This window comes from Helianthus annuus, chromosome 9 (genome assembly GCF_002127325.2).
Source record: "Helianthus annuus cultivar XRQ/B chromosome 9, HanXRQr2.0-SUNRISE, whole genome shotgun sequence".
Lineage (NCBI taxonomy): Eukaryota > Viridiplantae > Streptophyta > Magnoliopsida > Asterales > Asteraceae > Helianthus > Helianthus annuus.
Genome location: NC_035441.2, coordinates 140,806,058 through 140,828,974, shown reverse-complemented (window position 1 = coordinate 140,828,974; position 22,917 = coordinate 140,806,058). Strand labels below are relative to the sequence as shown.

At 33.2% G+C, this 22,917-nt stretch overlaps 4 protein-coding genes and 2 long non-coding RNA genes across 8 annotated transcripts; 3 read left to right on the top strand and 3 right to left on the bottom strand.

Moving 5' to 3' along the window:
- Nucleotides 1-237: 237 nt before the first annotated feature.
- LOC118482140 lies at nt 238-1,033 on the top strand. The gene is made up of 3 exons (XR_004867408.1): nt 238-394; nt 486-555; nt 957-1,033. It is a non-coding gene; the product is annotated as an uncharacterized LOC118482140 (long non-coding RNA).
- A 196-nt stretch (nt 1,034-1,229) lies between these two features.
- LOC118482139 lies at nt 1,230-1,905 on the top strand. 2 transcript variants are annotated; one of them, XR_004867407.1, is made up of 3 exons: nt 1,230-1,266; nt 1,340-1,472; nt 1,882-1,905. It is a non-coding gene; the product is annotated as an uncharacterized LOC118482139 (long non-coding RNA). The 2 variants fall into 2 exon arrangements; XR_004867406.1 differs by having other exon boundaries at nt 1,877-1,905.
- A 1,619-nt stretch (nt 1,906-3,524) lies between these two features.
- On the top strand, nt 3,525-6,144 carry LOC110878961 (DNA-directed RNA polymerases I and III subunit RPAC2). Of its 2 annotated transcripts, none has more exons than XM_022127360.2 (4): nt 3,525-3,657; nt 4,421-4,532; nt 5,299-5,375; nt 5,837-6,144. In XM_022127360.2, the coding sequence occupies exons 2-4, from the start codon at nt 4,435-4,437 to the stop codon at nt 5,962-5,964; spliced, it is 303 nt and encodes a 100-aa protein (XP_021983052.1). In that variant the 5' UTR covers nt 3,525-3,657; nt 4,421-4,434; the 3' UTR covers nt 5,965-6,144. The 2 variants fall into 2 exon arrangements, with proteins under 2 accessions (XP_021983052.1, XP_035833544.1); XM_035977651.1 differs by lacking the exon at nt 3,525-3,657 and adding an exon at nt 4,021-4,045.
- Nucleotides 6,145-8,462: 2,318 nt separating this feature from the next.
- LOC110874751 (heavy metal-associated isoprenylated plant protein 37) lies at nt 8,463-9,562 on the bottom strand. Its single transcript, XM_022123205.2, has 3 exons — nt 9,395-9,562; nt 9,223-9,298; nt 8,463-9,073 (listed from the first exon to the last, which is right to left on the bottom strand). Exons 1-3 carry the CDS (start codon nt 9,422-9,424, stop codon nt 8,586-8,588), a joined length of 594 nt encoding a protein of 197 aa, XP_021978897.1. The 5' UTR covers nt 9,425-9,562; the 3' UTR covers nt 8,463-8,585.
- A 3,329-nt stretch (nt 9,563-12,891) lies between these two features.
- On the bottom strand, nt 12,892-13,917 carry LOC110876495 (ATP-dependent DNA helicase RRM3-like). The gene has a single exon (XM_022124666.1). The coding sequence runs from the start codon at nt 13,915-13,917 to the stop codon at nt 12,892-12,894; it is 1,026 nt and encodes a 341-aa protein (XP_021980358.1).
- Nucleotides 13,918-13,929: 12 nt separating this feature from the next.
- Nucleotides 13,930-19,248, bottom strand: LOC110876496. Its single transcript, XM_022124668.1, has 10 exons — nt 19,015-19,248; nt 18,768-18,947; nt 18,589-18,670; nt 17,710-17,748; nt 17,309-17,605; nt 16,966-17,214; nt 16,450-16,888; nt 15,392-16,332; nt 14,088-15,290; nt 13,930-14,015 (listed from the first exon to the last, which is right to left on the bottom strand). The coding sequence occupies exons 1-10, from the start codon at nt 19,246-19,248 to the stop codon at nt 13,930-13,932; spliced, it is 3,750 nt and encodes a 1,249-aa protein (XP_021980360.1).
- Between the last annotated feature and the right edge of the window lie 3,669 nt (nt 19,249-22,917).

Here is a 22,917-nt window from a genome sequence, read left to right as displayed (position 1 = left end):
TTTAATTTTTATTATTTTTCTAAATCATAATTTTGTAATACTATGGTTTATTATTGAATATTCAAAGTTTCACTGCTTTCATAATTTTGCAATTTTAGTTTTACCAGTTTCTTTTATCCAAGATTGCTACTGGTTGGTTAAAATTTTGGGTTTATGACGTGTTGTTTCGTTAAAATTTGGTTAAAATTTTGGGTTTATGACGTGTTGTTTCCTGTTGTAGGCTTACCTCGAGTTATTGTTGAAGGGGAACCGATGGTCCGAGCATTAAATACCATTGAGTATCCTCTGTTATGGTTGCTTCCATATCAACTGAGACCTACACAGTAATTGGAGTACAAGCATTCTAAGTTTGTTAATCTGATTATTGAAGGGGAACCGATGGTCCGACCATTAGGTCGCTTTAGTTTTATTTGTGGGTGATTTTGTAAATGAATATTGAAATAAGTAACCCTGTAATCTGAAAACAAGATTTGTAATGTGTACAGAATGTGCAAGGCGTTACTTCCAGTAAATGAAGAACATTTGACTGATGAAGCCATATGGGAGTCACTTCCTGTAAGTCACACTGCTTTTCTTATCACATTCAATTATTACATTTAATGTGCTAAAGAAGAAAATAGTAAAAAATAGAATAAAACAATTGTGTAGTTTTCTTGTGTTGGAAACTTAGTTTAAAAAAGCGCGCTTTAAGCTCGCTTAAAGTGTTAACCGTTTGGCAAAACGTTTTATTTGCTCTGAAGCGTCAAAACACGTGAAGCGTTTTGAGGCGACGCCTCGGCCCAATCAGGTGCAAAAAACAACACTTCAGCATAGGGTTTTAGGTTTTAACGTTGTTTCAACATTAAAAAAAAACGAACAGGGCGTGCAAAAAACGAACAAGGTCTTTATTAAAGGGTATAAGTGACATTTGATCAAGTTGAAAAACCTTGAGCTTAACTTGGTGCATTTGTTCTCAGGTAAAGCATGATCACACAGTCATCACTAATGACCTTTCAGCATCGAAAAACATCAAATCCAAAAATCTAATGTTTTCTTTGCTTTTTAAGGGGAACATAGGTGCTTCTCTCCTAGGGCATACAAAACACAGGTTGTTGGCGGCAGCCCGCCATATTTAACATATAAAAAAACTTTATATGTTAAATGTGGCGGGCTTCCGCCAACAATCTGTGCTTTGTATGCCCTATGGAGAGAAGCACCCATCTTCCCCCTAAAAATCAAAGAAAACATCAGGAAAAAGCATTATGAATGAGGATGGCCTGAATCTACGTAAGTGGCAGGTTTATTATATTTACCCATTTCAAATTTTATTTCCAACCTTTCTGATTTAGGTTTTTTGCAGACATTGACAATGCAAGAAAGGCTGCACCAAAGCCAGAAACACTGTTTGGGTTTTCCTACGATATTGTACGAAAGGTTGCTGCTAAGTATCCCAAACATCCCTGGATCTTGGCATGAAAGTCATTAGGTTCAAGGTAATGGTTAGATTTTAAAACTGTTATTAATCATGAGTTAATTATAATTGTGATAAAGTTAAACCTTTTAGTTATATTCGTTCTAAAATGAAATTCATCCCAATTGGTCGCTAAGAGTTTGTAGAATATAAACTGATAAGTTATAGAGATAATGGATCTCTATCATAGGGTACATGCTGAGATTATTGAATTTTGACTGACATACCCCATATATAGCTTTAACATCGTTTATTATTATTATAAACATAGTTTAACATTAAGAATTGATTGGAGTATTAAGTGTGTTAGTTTGAACTTTTTGAACGAAATTTTATTCATTCATGTGCTAAAAACTTAGGTAATGGTGTAGTAAAAGGAGATTTAATTATAATTGAAAAACTAACATAAGGACTTTGTTATAAAAGTGCAGCGAACCAGACCATATTGTCATGCGTCCTACGGTTTCTGGAGCAAATCCTTGTGTTGGGGCATCAGCGATTTGGGTTGTTTGTGGCTGCGTGGGTGGTGCCTCGATGCTGTAAACAGTGGTCAAATAACATTGGATAGTAGGGGTAACGAGTACCATAACAAAACAAGAAAAGGAATACCAACAACATGCAATTAGGTACAGTTTTGGGACTGGTAATGGTGTCTAAACAACCGTTATAAGCGATGGTTGCGGCTGCCAAAACAGTTCAGAAAGAGGAAGCCATGCTTAAATGATTCTGGGTCGGTTTTCGGGTTGAATCATAGTTTACAAATTGTGAGTTCGTAAGGTATTTTTAGGGTATGTTAAAGGTTATCTCTATTCCATGTTTTGTATGTAGAGTCTAATTTGATATGTAATAGAAAAAAATATGCAAGTTTATAAACATGGAAGTGAAAACACCATGATCAATATTTCTCTTTTGTATGTGTTCGACTTCTTGACTTATTATTTAAGAGTTTGTTTTGATTTGTCAAATTTTGAAATTTTATGCTTTATCAGAATTTTGGTTATTTTCTTCTTATTAGTGATACTGATGCTTATGGCCACACCTTATATCCCAGTTAGACATGAAAAAAAAATACAAACTCAGTTTAAGAAATATAATTGTTCTGCTTTTCTTAGAATGCGAGTGTCTTTAAAACGTAAAAGATAAAAGATGATGCATTAACTAAAGCAAAGGTTCCTTAAAATCAGCTTTGCGTTTGTTGTTCGATATGCAATCATGATATCTATACTTTGGCAGGGCATTCCAAGTGGTTTTAGGCGATCGACGGCATAGTGGGCAATAAAATGACATTGCCTTTGCATACATGTCTATATACAAGTATATGGCATGTTGTTCAGGTTACTTAGACACAAATGGTTAGAAAACATGAAGAAATGATTAATAATCTGATTTTTAGATACAAATGGTTAGAAAACATTTAGAAATGATTAATAATCGGATTTGTAGACAACATATTATCAATTACTTAGATTATTTCTATATCAAACCTCAACAAATAATTTTTTGAGAAAAATTAAAGCTTAAATTGTATATTAAATCTAATAAATGCAATCTAATAATCAAATCTTTTTTAAATAAATGCAATCTAATAATTATGTGTATACTATATATAACAAATTATTAAAGCCTAAATTGTATATTAAATGTAAAGTTTTAATACATACAATATAGAGAAAACACGTCATACCAACTTCGTAGACTTGACAGGACCTTTGTATATCAACCATGTACACTAACACACAATTTCATTAACATTGTTTTATAAAGATATGTAACTAAATGCAAAGAATTTAAATCATATATTATAATCTGTTTTTAGTATTATCGAATTATACAATAACAATGGACCTTTACTGAATTTTACACCAACAATGTGTCAAAATAAATTAATGTCATATATAAGAAGTTATCACACAACATAAAATTAGGTCATGCTTATCAAACATGTAGACTAAAACAAACTATCTTTAATATTATTTTATAAAGATATGTAACTAAACACAAAAATTTAAATAATATGTTATAATATTTTTTTAGCATTCCGATTGTTATTAGAACAAACCCGTGTGTTCACACGGGTGTACACCTAGTATAACAATAAAAGAAATAAAAGGGTTTCTAAACCCTAATTTTTAAACTGCTGTCTTCCATCGCCCCTTCATCTACATCTCTGCAGCAGGGTTTTCATCTCCATTCCATCTCTATCACAGGTTCTCATCTTCGCCTACATCTCTACAACCTTAATCTTTACCCCATTTATGTCTTCTTTTCTTAAACGGGCCTTCACTGAGCTTCTGGTCAACAAAGCGTGAGCTTTGTAGCTTCGTTGCCTCACCAAAAAATCGCAAAAGCGCTTGCTTCTTGGTTTACACTCGCCTAGGGTTGCCTAAGGCGCAGAGACATGAGGCATTGTTGCGCTTTGCGCCGCGCGCTTTTTAACTTTGGATAGTTTCTTAAATGTTTAAAGAGGGTTATAGCGGCTTGTTGACCGACAATAATGTAAACTTTGAACAAACCGAACCGTGAGAAAATTATTGTTCAGTTCAAATTGTTTGGAACGGATCACGGGTAGTTCTGTTTATGGTTTCGACTCAAATGGTATTACACTGCATCATTTACACTTCAATTTAAGCATAATTGGTTCTTCACCTGTTTCACAAATTGTTCAGATTGTTATGCATTAATGTATTCTTGTTATTTTAATTTGATTTGCAACTATTTGCTGCAATGTCTCAACTAATCGGTGCATTATCTTTTTATACCCACCTCAAGTTTGTCTGATTATTTAAAGATAAAAATGGAACTTTGGTGTTTTATATGGATTGAAGCTCTTTTATTTTGATATATCGATCTATTAACTAATGTTTATGATTTCAATGTTTGTGTTTAAATTGAAAATAATCTCAAGTTTCAGTTTTGTTGCTTTTTGGCTCTCACTGTTCACTAAAATAAATATTTTTGTGCACTTTCCAGATTTTTAGTCCAAAATGGAGCACGGTTCATATAAGGATCAGTCAGCTTCAACATTTTCTTTGGCCGAGGATCATACACTGGCGAACGCTCTAAGATTTACTCTCAACCAAGAGTCAGTATATGTTTTCTATTTTTTTTCTGATTTCGGTTAATATATTTTGCGGTGCTTTTTGTTAACAATTTAAACTGAACCATCCTATCACAATTCTAGATCTTTCACCACTGCATAAACCCAACATGCCACCACCTTTTATATTCTGTGACTTGGTTTAAAAAAGCGCGAGGCGCTCCGAAGCGTTTTGGTTCCAAAAGCTTTAAGCGCGAAGCAATAGCTTCACGCATATGAAGCGCTCAAAATAGAAAAAAATATTTGTACACACAAAATGACATATTTTACTTGTTAATCAACAATAAACACAAAAACATGATTAAAAAACACACCTAACACATAAAAAACATAGTTAAAACATAAATTAAAGTCGATTATTGGAGAAAGTATGAAGAATCGATGGAGAAGAGGGAGGGAGGGAGCGGCTGAAGATGTTTACTAACGTTCTTTATTTTAGGGTAAATAAAAAAAAAAACCCAAATCTGACCTGATTGGGCCTAAATAAAAAACCCAAATCTGACCTGATTGGGCTGAAGCGTCGCTTCAAACCAATGGTGCTTCGGGCTTAAAGCGCGTTTCAAAACGCTTCATGTGATTTGTCGCCTCAGAGCAAAAAAAGCGACAACCCTAGCGCTTCATCGCCTCACGCTTTAAGCTCGCTTTTTTAAACCAAGTTCTGTGATGCGAAAGTTTTGTACTGTCATGTAATTTTCTGTCAACTTTATTTTGATTATTTCACGATGCTTTATACTTAATTATGTCATTTCAGTCCAAGAGTTTCAGTCTGCGGGTACAGCATTCCTCATCCTTCAGAGGCTCGAGTCAACATAAGAGTCCAGACAACTGGTATGTGTTTGCATCATCTCTTTTCTTACCGTCTTAAATATTTATTAGAGGTGTTATTATGTATTGGTAATTACGTTTATGATTACATCTTATACATGCATCTCAATATTGTTTATACCATTTGATATATATTGTTCTTTTGGATTACTTTGTGTTCCCACCAGTGTCCATTAGATAGGCGGGTTGGGAAAGGGGTCAATGTGGGTTCATGTTAAAACTTAAAACAGTTTGCTTTAGTGCTGCTGGCAATGAGGGTTGGTTCCGTTGGTTTGACAGTTTGATTTGCAAACACTGTGATAATAATAATAATCAATTTTCTTTTTTTCTAAAATAGAACAAAATTATATGGTTTTTAATATAAGACCATAACTCGGGTAGATAATCATAAACAAGCGACCCATCTATTTCGAAAATTTGTTTGGTTAGAATGTTGATCCATGTTACGTGGTTTGGTTTTGTAGGTGATCCCGCAAAAGAAGTACTGAAAGACTCATGTCAAGATTTGATGATGATATGTCAGCATGTACGGAGCACCTTTGACCAAGCTGTTGCTGATTTTAAAAACAATAATGGTTCTGAAAGCGAGTAAATGGACAACTCTTTTGATCTTTTTATATGTCTATCTACTTACAGATTATATAGTTTGATATTATTTGTTATGAATGGTGGAATTATGTCTTTATTTTTTCTCAGACAGTCAGACCCTGATCTGTATTCACCTTATTTAGAGGTTACATGTTTAACTAATGCGTCGTTTGGTCTCTGTTTATATTAGACGGGTTAAATAAAGAAACAGCTTTATAGGGTCTGGCTATATTTTTGTTTGTGTTTTTATCCCAAACAGGCCACTTTAAACACGTTTCATCTCAAACTTGTAAATGACCTGTTACCCGAACTATGCACAATTTTCTTTCAAACCGGTTTGGGTGAAGCCAGTTCGGATCTTGAATTCCTGATCCTATCTCCCGGTTTCACAGTTTAAGTATATATATATATTAATTTGGTTTTGAAACCGGCTTGAGAAAACCTAGTCATATGATATGTTGAATCTGGTTTGAAACCGGTATGATTTTCTATAGAAACCGACTTTGAAATCGAACTGATTTCGGCCATTTCATTTTGACTTTCATTAACCAAATTTGGTTTGGCCCAAGAATCGGTTTTGTTCACCTTTATATCTAACACAGCTTATGAAGCTCATGTCAATTTTTTAGCCCAAAACAAAGGGGCACATACACATCAGTTTTCAACAATCTTTTTGGGTGTTGACCCAGTCAACTTCCACCTCCTTCCATGAACAAATCAGATTTTTTTTTGAGAAAAATGCCCGGATAGTCCCTGTGGTTTCGCCTTTTTTCACCTATAGTCCCCAACTTTCTAAAACTACCTGAATAGTCCCCAAGTTTTCAATTTTTGTTCCCGGATAGTCCCTGGGTCCAACTTCAGTTTGTTTTCCCTGTTAAGTGGGTGTGAAATGACCAATTTACCCTTAATGTAAATACAAAACAATTAATATGTTAATTCAGGTGGGGCCCACATGGTTTATTATAAACATATCCGTTCTCTCTTTCTCTCTCACTATACCCACCAGCACCCACCACTACCCTCCACCGGAGAACCTTCAACCACCACCACCATCTACCCCCTCCACTTCCCCGTAACATTAGTGCCACAACCATCCCCAATTAAATCAACGTTCAAAGCACTTTGCAAACCTAACCTAAAGAAACCTAAAGAAAATCACATTCACAGGCACCAAATTTAGCACAAAACAACAATCAAAACTTAAATCACAAAATTAAATGTCTATGTAAATCAATTAATCATCACAAACTGAAACAAAAACATATAAAACTAGCATTCATCAAAAACCATAGATCCGTATCAATCACACAATGTAACATCGGTTCATAACAAAATCAAAACAATATCACGATGAAATGTACGAACAGGTGAATGAGAAATCATATTCGATGCGATTGAAATCTTCATAAGCAGAGACCTGGGATGCGTTCGTATTGAAGCTCCGATGAACGGAAGGTGTAGCAGAAACGGAGCGAATAGGAAGAAGAAGCTTGTTGAAGAGATTTGATGCTGCAATGGTGCTTCTCTTGAGAAGGGTGGAGGCAGCCATATCTTACTGATGTTGATATGATGGCGGCGGAGTGAGCTGAAACCAAAATCGAATTGGGTTTTCCAGTCAATCAAACAAGGAAGTACCTTGAAGCTAGAACCAGGTTCCTTCTGTCCATCATCACTGATGAAAACAACATCAATAGATCGAAACGATGGTGGTTGTGGCGGGGGGTGGTGATGATGACGGCGGTGGTTGTGGCGGGGTGGTGATGATGGCGGCGGTAGTGGTTGTGGCGGAAGTGGTGGCTGTGACGATGGTGGTGGTGGTCAGTGGTGATGGCGGCAGTGAAGGTGGATGTGATGGTGGTGGTGGTGGTGTACCAGAGGGAGAACGAGAGAGAAAGGGATAATCTCAGATTATTGATCTTGATCTGTGTGTATGTATATTTACAAAAATATAGTGGTGGGACCCATTTATATTTATAAATGACCTATTAATGCTTTAATTTTTTAATGAAGGGTAGTTTTGTCATTTTACACCCACTTAACAGGAAAAACAAACTGAAGTTAGACCCAGGGACTATCCGGGAACAAAAATTGAAAACTTGGGGACTATTCAGGTAGTTTTAGAAAGTTAGGGACTATAGGTGAAAAAAGGCGAAACCACAGGGACTATCCGGGCATTTTTCTCTTTTTTTTTTAAATTACTCTGATTTCTCACACTAGAAGTCGGTATGTCACTCAATACAAAGCTAGTTGTAAGTATAGAATTAGTAGAACCGCATAAACACATGTTCAAGAAAGCATCGAACCGATAAATCCAGTTAAATTGTTTGATCACTTCTAGTTTGAAAGTTGGTTAGTAACCAAATACAATGAACCGAAACACCATAGCTTAGTTACAGACGATCATTCAAAGGGCCGGCCCACATTATGATATCTCATGTTATATGCTCGTTGATGATATAATGTTAGTAAAAGAAATCATACAAGGATAGTGTGATTAAAGAGTAACAAAAACCAACCATGTTTTTATAATAATATCATATCAATATGGTTCTTCATCAAACAACTTAGCATCGTCAATACTACAAGGATCAAATTAGCATAGTCATAAAACAATATGGTATGTGATTAGTAATAACGAGCATGATGGAACATGGGAAATGCATGCATGTACATGTTATCATGCATCATGACATTCTCCATACACATACCACCATGCATGTTGCTGTTCATCATCATGGGTAACAGATTGGTTTGCTCATACATGGGCATACTTGAATGATGATCATCATAAGTTTGTAGTCCTCCTCCACTAAGTTGACTTCCTTGTAGGTCAATGAAACCAGACCCATTTTCTCCATCTAGACTCATATCAGTCCCATCCCATCCCATGTCCATACTTTGCTTCAAGTATTCAAGACTTCTAGGAGTCAACAGAGGTTGACTTTTCTCATTGACCAGATGGTTTTCATCATTGTTGAAATCTTGGTCATTAGATGGCCATAGTTGTGCATACTTACCTGATTTGAGCAGTTTCTTGATTAGTGTGGTGGAGTCAACATTTCCATACACTTTGACTTTCTGTTGCTCTGCATCTACAACTACATAATAAACTCCTACACACAAACAAACAAAAAAAATCATGTTTTGAAGATGGTATTAAGAAACAAGTGAATAAATTAAATACCCATAAAAAAGTGATCATAAGTAAATAAAATGGAGTTAACAGTGAATGATTTAATGGAAAACTTAGGAGATTAATTACCTTCAATTTTTCTGAGTATCTTCTTAACCTTGTGCTTGCATCCATCACAGTGAATGTTAACTTTGAGTGCAAGTTCCTGTTTATGCAACCAAAAAAAAAGGTAGTTTATTAACACACATAACAGCAAGAAACACATTGTTGGTTAAGATTTATGAATCAAATTAATGGAAACCTTTATCTTTACTATTTGAAAGTGCTCCATGGTTCTTGAAAAACAGAGAAGAAATATTTCTTGTTTTGTTCACCTTTTACCTTTCCACTTTGAGAAAGAAATGATAAGTGTTTTTGTTCATGAGAAGAAGATTGTACTCAAATAAGCATGGTATGGTACAAAAGGATCATGATACCAAGCACAGTCTGCATGTAGGAAACAGAGTAGTGGACAGAGGGAAATAGTGTGTGATTTGACCGATTTGTACAAACTTATTTCTTTTGCAATTTAATAACTTAAATTAATTATTTTAGTACTTAGTATTTATTGAAACATAACTGAAATAGTTAGAAAAAAACTAAACCGAAGCAACATAGTTGAATTGATTGACAAACTAATTTTTGGTTATGGTTTTTTTATACCTGATCTTTTTAGTTATATGATTTCGTAGTTATGCTTACATGTGTATAAGTAAACGAATTAACCAAAACTAGGGGCTGTTTGGTAGCCTCTGAATGGTCATTAAGAGGATACCTCTTAATGGAACCATTAAGAATTTTACCGATGAGAAGGTAGAATAATGTGACATGTGATGATTTACCATTCAGAGGTTACCTCTTAACGATTCAGACTTGAGGTCAGTGGCGGACCCAGGAATTTTTTCATGGGGGTGCGAAACATTTTTAAAAATTTTAGGCCCCAAGGTATATAAGTAAAAAAAATTGGTTCGTATCGGGTCGGTTCGAGTCGGGTCGGGTCATGTAAAACAAAAGAACATCAAACTAAATGGTTGATATGGTCCTCTTAGTAGATATGCCATTCTAATCTCATCTCATTGATTCACGTTATATGATTCAATCGGCTTGCGATTATAAGGATCCGAAGGAAGAGTATCCACATCAACGAACTCGGAAGATGTATCAACTTTTCTCTTGAGAAATCGCGCCATAACGTCCCTACTCATGGTTCCTATCGGCTATCACAAACCAATTGATCTATAAGTTCATGGCTCCATAATATATTACATAATGTATCAAGTATTTAAACACTAGAAATCATAATGTAAATCACACTAAAAATCATCTAAACATCATATACACAATTAAAAAAAAAACCCAAACATCAGGTCTGATCGTATATAACCCACCACAAAAAAGACAAAATATCACCATCATCACTAACAAAATATAAATATATAACCCACCACAAAATAAAATATCATCACTAACAAGAAGCACATGTCTCCTACCATCAAAAAATCACTTCTGGTGGCTACCGGTTCCGTCCCACCCCACCAAAAATCATCAAAAATAACAAAGAAAATTACTTGTGTTCGATCGGCGGTGGTATGATGGCTGATTACGGTGGTATGCGGCTGCTGTTATTGCTGATGTTCTAATCGCTGGCGTGCGTGCAAGGATGATAGAGAGCGGGAGAGAATATGTAAGGGTTTTGGGCTTGTTTATTTTATTTTAGTTTGAAATATTGTTGATTTGTTGGGTTTGTTTATTGGGCTAAGACTTAGTAGTGGGCTAGTTAAAGGTATTAGGTATTTGAGTTTAGTTATTTAGGTATTAAAAGTTATATAATTTAGGTAGTGGTTTTAAAAAAATAAGAGTTTACTAAAAAAAATTTAAAATATAAATTGATAACACTTTTTACCTAAGGTGTGCGGACAAAAAAAAATCCAAGGGGTGCGGACAGAAAATTCCAAGGGGTGCGGACGAAAAATTTCAAGGGGTGCGGACGGGATTTTCGACGGAACTTAGCACTAATTTTTTTTTCCCGGGGGTGCGCCCGCCCACCTTGGGCAACCCTTAGGTACGCCCCTGCTTGAGGTTACCTCTTATTCATTCAGATGTCTTAAACCATTAAGAGGTAGCATCTGAATGGTCATTAAGAGGCTACCAAACAGCCCCTAAAGATAACTCATATTTTTCTTGTAATTAATATGTTATATGCTGCAAAAAATTTGTTATAAAATTTTATGGTTAGCGTATAAATCGTAGCTTATTATTCTTTACAAATTTAAAAAATGTACCAAATAAATATATGGGAGTTAATAAAACCGCACCCTAATCGAATATTCGACCCAAACATATAACCCAAAATATAGCGATAGGAAAAAAAAATTGGTCCCATGACTTTCCGCACCCCCCCCCCCCCACCCGCTCCCCCACAACTTTTGTTTAAGCTCTACCACTGGATATGGGTTATATAAAAGTAGGGTGTGAAAATAAGATGTGTAAGGTGTCTGAATAGTGAGAGCTAAATATATCTATTAACCGAAATTAGCTTGAATTTGCCAATGTTTAACACCGGCGGCTAACCAATTAACTTTGCCATTTTTTTCAATAACAAAATCATTTATAAATCGAAACCGGTTGGTTATGTAAAACTAAAAAAATACAAAACATTTTATACATTTGATTTTAGCTCGAATCACACAAACTCATGTTTATCCCGTATCATTCCTATCATTAAATAGCTAAATCTTAATTAAATTTATTCTTCTAGTGATTAAAAAAACAATTATTGTGAACCAAAACAACAAATCAAACTAGTACACACATACATACACATAACAAACACATACATACAGCTACTGATTCCGTACCGAGCCGGTACCGTACAGATAGTATCAATATTGAAAATATTGAAATTTTGCTAAAACCAAAACCGTTCAATTGGTACCATTGAGTATCTTTTTCTTCTTTTATATATATAAGAGAAATATCAATTCCCTCTTCCTCACACGTATCTCTTTTTACCTTCTCTACCACAATGTTCGATTGGTATCATATAGTATCTTTTTCTTCTTTTACATATATAACAGACTAGGTTATCACCCGGGAAATGCTTCCCGGACTAGAGAAAGTTATACATATCACTTATTATTTAAAAGCAATACATATTTAAATAAAATGATAAAAAAAATAAGTGACATGATATATGAAATCAAAAAGCAACAGTTTACATTATAAGCTACCAAAGACTTCTTTATAGACGACATTAGACGTCTTATTTGTTGGTTTTCCCTCGGCATCAAATATCAATATTTTAACTCCTTCTCTGGTCTTGACCCTTGATAATGCAACGTACAACTGACCATGAGTGAACACAGGATCTTTCAAATACAGACCAACTTTTGATAAGGATTGTCCTTGACTCTTGTTAATTGTCATGGCAAAACAAACTGATAAAGGAAATTGTCTTCGTTGGAATTCGAATGGCATTTTTTTGTCTGACGGAATCATATTAAGTCTTGGAATAAAAACTCTTGTGCCGATATTACCGCCGGATATCACTTCAGCTTCTATTACCCGTTTGCCTAGAAAAGTAATTCTTAGCCTTGTACCGTTACATAAACCTTTTTGTTGATCGATGTTTCAGAGAAGCATGACAGGAACACCAACTTTAAGAACTAATCTATGATTAGGCAAGCCTGAAATCTTAAGAGCATTTAAGTTCTCCGTTGAGTATAAACCTTCTTGAAATGAATCAAGCATTTGTTCAGTTTAACATATGCTATCGGAACTCAAATACTCTTTAGCATCACCTGGAAATAACGAAAGCAATCGATCGTTAATTTCATGAACTACGTCATTTTTTGGTGCTAGAATTGCTCGCTCAGAAAAAAAACCAGGATTCCGAAATTGTTCCATAATTGAAGGGTAGACGAAGTCAATTAAGCTTTGTATTGGATCAGAATTATCGGTGATTAATAGATCATCTGGTATCTGAATAATTGCTTCACCATCGTTATCATCTCCCAACTTATCTTCACCAATATCAAGCAGCCATTTCGCAAACTCCCTGATAGACTCCATATCAAAACTTTCAGCTCCAATTGTTAGGCGCATGTTTTTAGTCAACCATAACAATTTGCACTTTGACCATATATATGAAGAGCTTAAAGAAGCACAAACTATTTGTTGTCTAGTACCATTAGGAATAACTGGTAGGATTTGTCTAAAGTCACCGTCGAATACAAAAACTTTACCTCCGAACGGAACATCAGAGCGAATACTCCTACCTTCAGAAAATACGTCAGACATCGTCCTATCTAAAGCTTCAAAGGCATGTTTATGGACCATCGGTGCTTCATCCCATATGATCAATTGAGTTTCCTTTAATAATTTCGCGATATCACTATTTGGCTTAATATGACACATGGAATCTTCAGTCAGATTAATTGGGATATGGAAGCGAGAATGGGCTGTCCTTCCACGAGAAAGTAATAACGAAGCAATGCCACTTGAAGCAACATTTAAAACTATCTCACCTCTACATCGAACTTCTGAAGACAAAGTCTTCCATAAAAACGTTTTTCCAGTTCCACCGTAACCATAGACGAAAAATAACCCTCCTTTACGGCTTGCAACTGCTGACATTATTTCGTAAAAAACAGATCGTTGTTCATCTGTCAAACATTGATGCAAATTATTAAACTCAGCTTCTACTTGATCTACGCCGTGTGATAGCTCTTCATTGATTAGACGATTAGTAGCATCACGTAACGAATCATCATCAGGGAAAGGCATCGTGTTAAATCCTCATAACGACGAACCATTCGAAAGTAAATATTTTTCAATTTCCAACAAAGTAAGGTTTTTAATTTGATGTTCAGGAAGAAGTAAACCTAAAAAAAAATTAATTGTTATTGATAATGAAACGAAAAAGTAGAATGTAAAATAGAAAGACAGGTAAGAACCTTGAATATTTGTTTCTTTTTGACGTCTGTATAAAATATCATCTGCTAAGTATTTCCACGTGTTCTCCCAAACAAACTCTGGCCGTGAAAGTGTATTTGACAATAGCAAGGTAGCAAATAACGCTCGCAGATACCCAGCATGTCCTTCAAAACTTGCTTCTTTAATGGCCTCAACATATTCATTGTCATCATCTAAGAGCCCCATTGCGTAGCAAGCATCTCTAAATGTCGGGAATAACTGACCGTTAACAGTACGTATTTCCTCAAAGGATCTGGGACCTCTAACTTTATTCAGAAGTATCCTCAAAAAATAAGGTTCTCCTAATGCAGGAGACACAGAATGTATACGTCCAACAGTTTGGTACGTCTTACGTACCTGCCAAGATCTATCTTGAGGTTTCCAAACAAATTTGGTAGGAAACTCGACATAAGTCAACTTTCTAGCATTTTCATCTGACTCGTTTAATTTCATCCATTCAACAAATATTGAAGAAGCAACAGAAGGCTTGCTTAACACATTATCAATATCGTCATCCGCACCATACACAACATTCTGTTGACCCGACATATGAAAGGGAAGCCTCATAACAGCAGGATACCTATAATGAACCTCGTTTGAGAATATTCTCCATGATGCTTCACAAGCTGAAATATATCTGCAATCATAATATTCCTTGATCTCATCTCTTGGCTTATCCTTAATGGTTGGATTTGAAACACCAGAAACAACCGCAGTAGCCATATCAGGGCCTTTATTAATGTACTTGAACAAATATTTAACTGAACCAGATTGATTACACCATTCTACATTTATGTGTGCTTGATATCTTTTTAGAAGCCTTTTGTTATATGGAACAACGCTTTTGTTGTCCAAACTAACACCAGATTTTATAACTGTGTGTCCGGAATCTCGTCTTCGGTATACAGGGAAACCACTTGAATCAACAGTTGTATGTGATGAAAATTTCTTTGGAAAGTTTTTTGAACATCTTTTGTCAACCATGCAAGGACAATTCAAATTAGCATTTCCACATGGACCGTGAATCATATAATCACTTACCAAGGAATAAAGTTCCGGATCTTCATTTTTATCAGGAATCTCAGCGGATATGAATGGATCTATGTGATCTACTGTAGGAAGTTTGTGATCGACATTCATAAATAAGAATATATGTGCATGAGGAAGACCACGCTTCTGGAATTCTACAGTATAAACAACTAAAAAAAACACATATTGAGTACTTTATAAAAGTAATTGCAAATTATAAACGAAAAAAAGAAAAGTAAAAAATAAACTAACATACCAGCATTAATCTCACCGAGATAATTGGAATCCTTCAAATCTTTCAGTAGGGAATCAAGCTTAATTTTAAACAATCGACACAATATGTCAGGCCTGTCTTCAGCTTTGATGGAGGAATCTTTTAGAAATCTCTTTACTTCTGGCCATTTTGGATTACAAGTTATAGTTATGAAGAAATCTGGATACCCGAATGACTTACATAAGGCCATTGCATCAAGGTAGTTTTGTTGCATGAATCTTGCACCTCCAGTAAATGAAGAAGGTAGTATAACAGCCTTTCCAGTGTCTTTTAAAGTTTGTTTACCTTTAGCTTTATGCTTCTGAAGATTTTCAAATGTCTCAGATCGAAGTTTTGTTTGTTGTCTCCGAATGAAATGTAGTCTCTCGCTCTCGATCATAGTATATGCATCAACCAAAAATTGTTGAAACAACCTTCTTCCATTAAGAATTAAGGAAAAACCATAATTTCTATCTTGGATCCTGTATGCAAAAAATTCTCTCATGGTGCACTTTGGCTTTATTTTCTTTTGTGTCACAGTGAAATCTCTATGGGGAATATCAATTCTATATCCATCATCACCATATGGGAATAGCAACGGATATTGCAAGGCAAGATATGATGGATGTAATTCACTAATACGCTGGAGCATTCCAGACTGAGTCTCCACAAGAATATCACGATGATCTATAGCTTTATCTATGTCTCCGACAACCAAAGCAGCAATTTCAAACGTGGTTGGTAAGTTATATATTCTGCCATCTTTTTCTCTTTTATACATAAGACGGAGTTTAAGGTTAGCCTCTGGGGATTCGTGAAAATGGTCTCTGACCATCCTATATGTCTTAACCAACATATTTTCTGAATCTAATAAATTCCTCAAATACTGTATCATTTCAACATCAAGCTCTTTATCATTAGAGGACGAAGATTTGCTTGTTTTCCTGACAAAATATAAATAAACGACATAAAGTTAATATAGGATAATAATAATAATAATAAAACATCGTTTTTTTTAAATAAATATAAGTAAAAAAGATGGTGCTTATAATGAATCATACCCGAATAATGTCTGTCTGTTTGTTATTTCATTTTCAGTGTCATATATGTATAGCTGACAAAACTGAGGTTGATTTCCATTAGAAGGTTTAAGACTACCGATGCAATGATAGTTTTGGCCACTTATACGATATATAAATGGAGCGTTGCCCTTGTTAATAATTGAATCAACCTTTCCACCCATAGATGTAAAAGAGAACATAGAGTTGTATCGTCTAATATTCTTCTGGAAAAACTTGCTTTTTTCATTTGTGGAAGAAAACAAATTTTGATAAGACGGATGCGCATCCTTTAAAGGCGGTAGCTCAACTTTACCATACCCACAACACATACCATAACAAAGCTTATTCATAGTTATTCGACCTTTTCCACCTTCTGATGTCCATAACTTTGCACTACAGATTTGGCATGTAAGAACTTGGTCACCATGGTCCAAATAATCTATTAAAAAATATTAATGGTTATATTGCAGTTTCATTATAAAATATATCACATAATAATATGAAATAGAATTAAACCTTTAGATATCCCTTTGTAAGGGTCGTCCACTCTAACTAAAACAACATCATCTTCATCAGAATCCAAATTGACCATAGGTATAGGAGTGGTATCACGTTTCTTGTGCTCAAGCTTACGTTTACCAGAAGACAACCTTGTAACTGTAGAAGTAGTACCAAATACCGCTTGATTGTTACTAATATTGATGCGAGGAGAAATGGAATATCTACGAGTTTCATTTGACGGTGTGGATTTGGTTACGGAGTTATCTAAAGGTTAAATAATTTATCATAAATGTTAGTATAAGCATCTTGTTTAGTAAGATGTAATAGATAAGAAAGACAAAAGAAACTTAAGACATACCTGTTATGTTTGAAAGTAATGAACTTGTATGATTTATACTTGTATGAGGAGAAAAGGAGTATACGTTGCGATCAATAGTATTAGAAGACTGCAGCGAACTTATGTTGTCAGGAAATATGTTAGAAACATTTGTTGATGATGACGATTTTTTTGATCTCTTGGTATCATTAGAAGACTGCAGCGAACTTATGTTCTCAGGCAATATGTTAGGAACATTTGTTGATGATGACGATTTCTTTGATCTCTTGTTATCAAGTATTATTTTCCGAAGCTTACGTCTTTCAGCAGTTGAATCAACTTAATAATTAAAAAGTTAGAATACTTAAGAAACATAAGAATTAGTAGCATTCGAAACATAAAATGTAAACATTATAGTTTTAATTAGATTTAACAGAATTTACCATTTGAGATATCTGAAAGAGGAGTTCTGATAATAGGACCTAAAAAACACAAATATGAATACAGATTTAATATAAAAAATGCATCATTTGTGGTTAGGTAAATGAAAACTGAGTAACTTAGTATGTCACTTACTATTAAATCTTTGTTGTAATGAATTCTGATCCTTTAAAGATGAACGCGAGTTATATGATCTTTTTGACATAGTATATGTGAATAATCACAACTTCATTAACAACAACCACAAAGAAAATTATTATAAAACAAAATTGTTCATATTAAAATTGTAGAATAGCTAAAGGAAATGGAATTGGTGATAATTACATCTTGTATGTAATATGCACTAATGATGAATACATATAGAATTACCTTCAAAAATCTAATGCGGATGAACTGGAACATAAAGAATTGAAATGTGTGTATGAATGTCTTTCAAAGTGAGAAGTTGTCTCTTTTGAATTTCATTAAATATTATGCATAACAAATATACTAATGCAAAATGAGAGGCTTAAATAAGGTCTTTTATATATTAAGCATTAATTGAGACTAACTATTAGAATTGCTGAATTGATTTTCGATTATATTCAGTTATATAATTTCTAAATTTAGTTTAAATGTTCCATTTATACATAGTCAAAAATATTACAATATGAAGTTCAGAAATGCGAATTTTAAAGCATTCAGTATAACTAAAGAGATTATAACGGAAAACACCAAAACTTCAATTATAAAAATTAGAATCGAGTCTAATACATAAAACAAACTTCAAAATCAAATCTTTAAACTCGTGTGACTAAACAAAAATAAAAAATAAATTCTTAAATAGTAACTCTGTAAACTTCAATGAAAATCTTTCCCAGTTTTTTCTTCATCAATCTTACGCTTTGTAGAACAACTCGGAAATGCTGGATCAACGTCGTACAGCTCATACAGATTACGTTTACCTTTTGCGATATTCTCCTCCTGTAAATGCAAAATATTTTTTCTATTAGTTACTTAAATATGTAACAGTTTTCTATAATAAGTAATAATATGTATTGCTTATAAGCAATATTTTTACCTGTTTAGTCAAAAGGCTCTTTTTAACATGAGAAATAAGAGAATAATCGCTGCTTATCGCAGTGGTATCATAAACTTCATCAAATTTTTCGATATTTTCATGGGTAACTTGAATCTTATAAGCAAACAACTTCCCAACCAAAGATTTAATCTCCTTTGGAAATGTTGAATATCCATCGATCTGTTAATATTTTACAAATGTTAAAATAAATATTATAGAATAAAAGTATTATAAACTGAAAATATACCGATTCATTATCTTTTAGCAATTCAGCAGCAGATTTATTCAAAACCTGTACAGCTTGATCATGAAGTAATATAAGATGAGTTGAATCAGTATCGTCGTCAACTTCAATTTTGATCTTAAATTTCGGTAGAGGTTTTATGATGTGTTCAAAACATTCATAGTTAGAGCAGTGATAAACCTCATATTTCTTAGAATCACAAGAACCATCAAGTGGAAGATATTCCTCAATCTCCATAGTAGCCTCATGCAAACACGTTGGACATGTCATGTAGTACCAACCAAAACCAGTAACTATGTTCTTGATGATACCGAATATGATAAGAGACTTTGGCTAAAAAAAATTGCAAAATACAATAAATACTTAAAATAAATAATTGAAAAGTTTAACAGAAAATTAGTTACACATACCTTAGTTGTCTCTCATAAAACATCAATGCTACTGAAAGATGCATTGTTAAAAACACAGAAGAGACATCATTAGATGTTGAAAACATGATTGCTTGAAAATAAAAGCCAAAGTTCAATTTGAGATAATAGGTTTAATGTAAAACCGGTTGTATTTATAAGGTTACATAATTCATTAAGTTTGAAAAAGATTATGAAATAACAAATGTAATAAGTAATATTATTTGGAAAGATTTGAATTGATAAAATATAATGGAAATTTAAATACTTTAATTATATGAATTATTTAAAAATAGATTGTCTTTAATATGAAAGTAATTAAAATCGTTTATATTTAAAATCAACATAATTCAATTGTTAAAATAAATAATATATATTTTTTTCTTATTTGTAAGTTAAATAAAGAAGAGATAAATAATAAAAAATGTTAACAAAACTAATTATTACATAGCCGTTGTTTATTATCATACGTCACCTCAATACCTTCTTTCAATGTAATACCATCATTACTTTTACTTAATCCATTCTAACAAATTCAAAAAATACTATTATCACTTCAACAACAACAAACACCATCGGTTAGGGTTTTGAAGTTCCTTTCTTACATGTTCTTGCAGACAATCAAAGTGTACGGAAGAAAGATTGGTGTATAATTTCAAAGAAAAGGTAAGATTCGTATCTCCAGTTTCGTTAATCGGTTAGTATTTCTTGGATCATACATTGATTTATTTAGATATTTAAATTTAGATCTGATACATAATGAACAGGAAATCGATTAAAACAGAAATTCAGTAGTAATTAAACATTGCATGTTAAGAATATCATGGATTTAGAGTGTTAACAAACTTGATAGATGCTATAACTCATAAAAGGAATAACTTTATAGTTAAGAAACGAATGCAATGGTTAAATTAATTAATTATTTTATAAAATTATGTAAATATCATACCTGTATGTTAAACATATACCTACTGGGAATACGGAAGTAAATAAAGAATGGGTAAGAAATAACTTTTTCTTTTTACAAATAATCATAACATTAGAAATTATGAATTTTAGTCAGAATTAGATGTTTGGATCAATTATGCAAGATTTATGTCTTTTTGATGATTCTTAATAAATCTTTATAATAAACTTATTTAACTATAAAAAAATGAACTCCAAATAATAAGTATTATGAAATGCAGTGTACAAAATGGTTCTATGGTTTGTTCAACTGATGGAAGATCCTAAAGAGCTTTCGTTGGTATGTGTACTTTCCGTTTCTAAGTTGATCAAATATAAGGTTATAACAATATGAATTAATTAAATATGTTACTTTGTACCTAAGACAACCTGTATAATGTAGATGGTACCTGTTGCATTTGTTAAAAAAATGGGGCAATGACTGGCAACATATGAACATAGAGGTTCGTCATGAAGACGGTAGACATTGGATGGTAAGACTTAGACACATGGATGATCTACCAGTATTAACAGATGGTTGGAGGGCTGTTGTTAATAATCTTCATTTGTTAAGAAACACATGGCTGTTATTTAGAAGCATCTGGGGAAAAGTGTTGGAGGTTTTTCCTTTCATAAACAATGTTCATGGTGAATCATACATAACAAAGAACAACTACACAAAACTCGGTCTTACGGTAAGCATAATGTTTGATAGTAAATTAAATGTGAACATTGTAGACAATTGAAATGTAATACATATTTAGTAAGTATCATTATTAATATGATTTAATAACTTGCAGGTAATTCCAGATGAATTTATTAACATGTTCTACAAAAACCACGAGCTAAACGACAGTTACCAAGTATTTGCAGGAGGTAAGTACTGGGATCTAATGGCAGCTAAACTACATGTTACTTATGCTTTTACAGATGGATGGCCGAAACTGTGTGAAAGTTTGAACATATGTGATGGTGACACACTAGTATTCGATAAGATTGGTAATGTGATATTTCATCTGAGGGCATTCAGGAATGGAATCGAAGTTGGATTGGGTATTCAAAAAGAAGCAGTAGAAAGCGATTTCTGTGAAATAATATCTCAATCAACATATCAACGAAATGCTTATTATGTAAGTATCTTCCAGTTTAAAAAAAAAGGTTTATCAAATAGATTTGATTATTAATATTTATAAATTTTATTTACAGAAATTTGTTGATTCTGATAATGGAACGGATACAAGTGGAGATACGTTGATGAATGAGGTTGTGTGTTATAGTTTGTATTTTTTTTTTAATTTTTAATACAAATTTTATTAATGAACTAATGTAGTTTTTTATTTTATGTTTTTTATATAAATTAAATTTGAATAAAATTTTAATATCAGGTTAAAGACATTGGAAGTGAAACTGAGAAGATGTTGAATACAAAAAAAGGAGTTCAAGGTAGTGACAAGGTAATAATCACTTAATATAAATAGAAACAACATTCAATATGATTAGTATGTATTTGATTTAGAAATTTATATGTTTAAAATATGTACTAAATAGATTGAAAAGAAACGCAAAAAGGTTGCACAACTTTTTGATACAACATCAAAAAAGGGAAAGCAAATTGAAGAAAAACCAGAAGTTGTCAAACCAGATGTTTCAAGCTGTCGTAGATCATCAAAAAAAAGAGAGGTAACAATTGATTTAATTAGTGATTGCTATAGAACCAAAATTATAATTACTTATTGGTTATTATTTATTATTGATATTAACCTTCAAATGTTGTTAACTACTATAATAAGGTATCTAAAGTTGGAGATGAAAGCCAAACCATACAACATAGTGGAAAACGAAAGAAGCCTGAAATTGATGAAGAAAATTATGAGTTTACAAAAAAAGGAGAAAATATATTGGTATGATAATTTGTATAATTACTCGTAGTTAAATAATGTATAAATTATAGTGTAAATTATAATAATATAATGAAACATTTTTTATGTAGAGGCTTCCTGTTGAAGTGGCAAGGAGATCTGGTCTTACAAAGAAGCTCCATGCATTGAAGATTAAAACTCTGGATGGAACAATAATGGAGAACGAAGTGGAAACCGAAAAAAATGGTGACGTACCGCGTTACAAAATGGTCAATTGGGGTAACTTTATGTCAGCAAATAGTTTGAAGAATGGTGATATTCTTCACTTCAACTTTGTTACCTCAACACAGGTGATGGAGTTAACAAATGTGGATCGAATTTAAGGCATGTCGAAGGATGGTAATACATCTTTTTGTTGGTTTATGGGTGGTTAATAGTTATGGTTGTTTTGGATAGTTATATATTTTCATATGAACATGTTGTTGGTAGTTGGTTTTCTAAAACTTTAGTTAATATTTCAGTATATGTATGATGGGAAGTTTTTGAAACATTATATTATATAACAATACGTATGAATGTTAACAATATTGTTTAATGATACTGATAGTTAGCATCATCATAAAGTTGATAGAGAGTACATTGACCATTCTCAATTATCACCAGCTAATCAGAAACCTTTAAATTTGTGTCACTTA

Excerpts from the sequence above, each read along its gene's own strand:
- LOC110878961 (XM_022127360.2), top strand. The coding sequence starts at position 4,435 with ATGGAGCACGGTTCATATAAGGATCAGTCAGCTTCAACATTTTCTTTG. Across the intron at positions 4,533-5,298 it reads AGATTTACTCTCAACCAAGA|TCCAAGAGTTTCAGTCTGCG; the intron begins GTCAGTATATGT and ends ATGTCATTTCAG. Across the intron at positions 5,376-5,836 it reads CATAAGAGTCCAGACAACTG|GTGATCCCGCAAAAGAAGTA; the intron begins GTATGTGTTTGC and ends TTGGTTTTGTAG.
- LOC110874751 (XM_022123205.2), bottom strand. The coding sequence starts at position 9,424 with ATGGAGCACTTTCAAATAGTAAAGATAAAG. Across the intron at positions 9,299-9,394 it reads TTCAAATAGTAAAGATAAAG|GAACTTGCACTCAAAGTTAA; the intron begins GTTTCCATTAAT and ends TTGCATAAACAG. Across the intron at positions 9,074-9,222 it reads GATACTCAGAAAAATTGAAG|GAGTTTATTATGTAGTTGTA; the intron begins GTAATTAATCTC and ends GTTTGTGTGTAG.
- LOC110876495 (XM_022124666.1), bottom strand. The coding sequence starts at position 13,917 with ATGCCTTTCCCTGATGATGATTCGTTACGTGATGCTACTAATCGTCTA.
- LOC110876496 (XM_022124668.1), bottom strand. The coding sequence starts at position 19,248 with ATGGAGATTGAGGAATATCTTCCACTTGATGGTTCTTGTGATTCTAAG. Across the intron at positions 17,749-18,588 it reads TCCGAGTTGTTCTACAAAGC|GTCCTATTATCAGAACTCCT; the intron begins GTAAGATTGATG and ends TGTGTTTTTTAG. Across the intron at positions 14,016-14,087 it reads AAAAGAAACAAATATTCAAG|GTTTACTTCTTCCTGAACAT; the intron begins GTTCTTACCTGT and ends ATTTTTTTTTAG.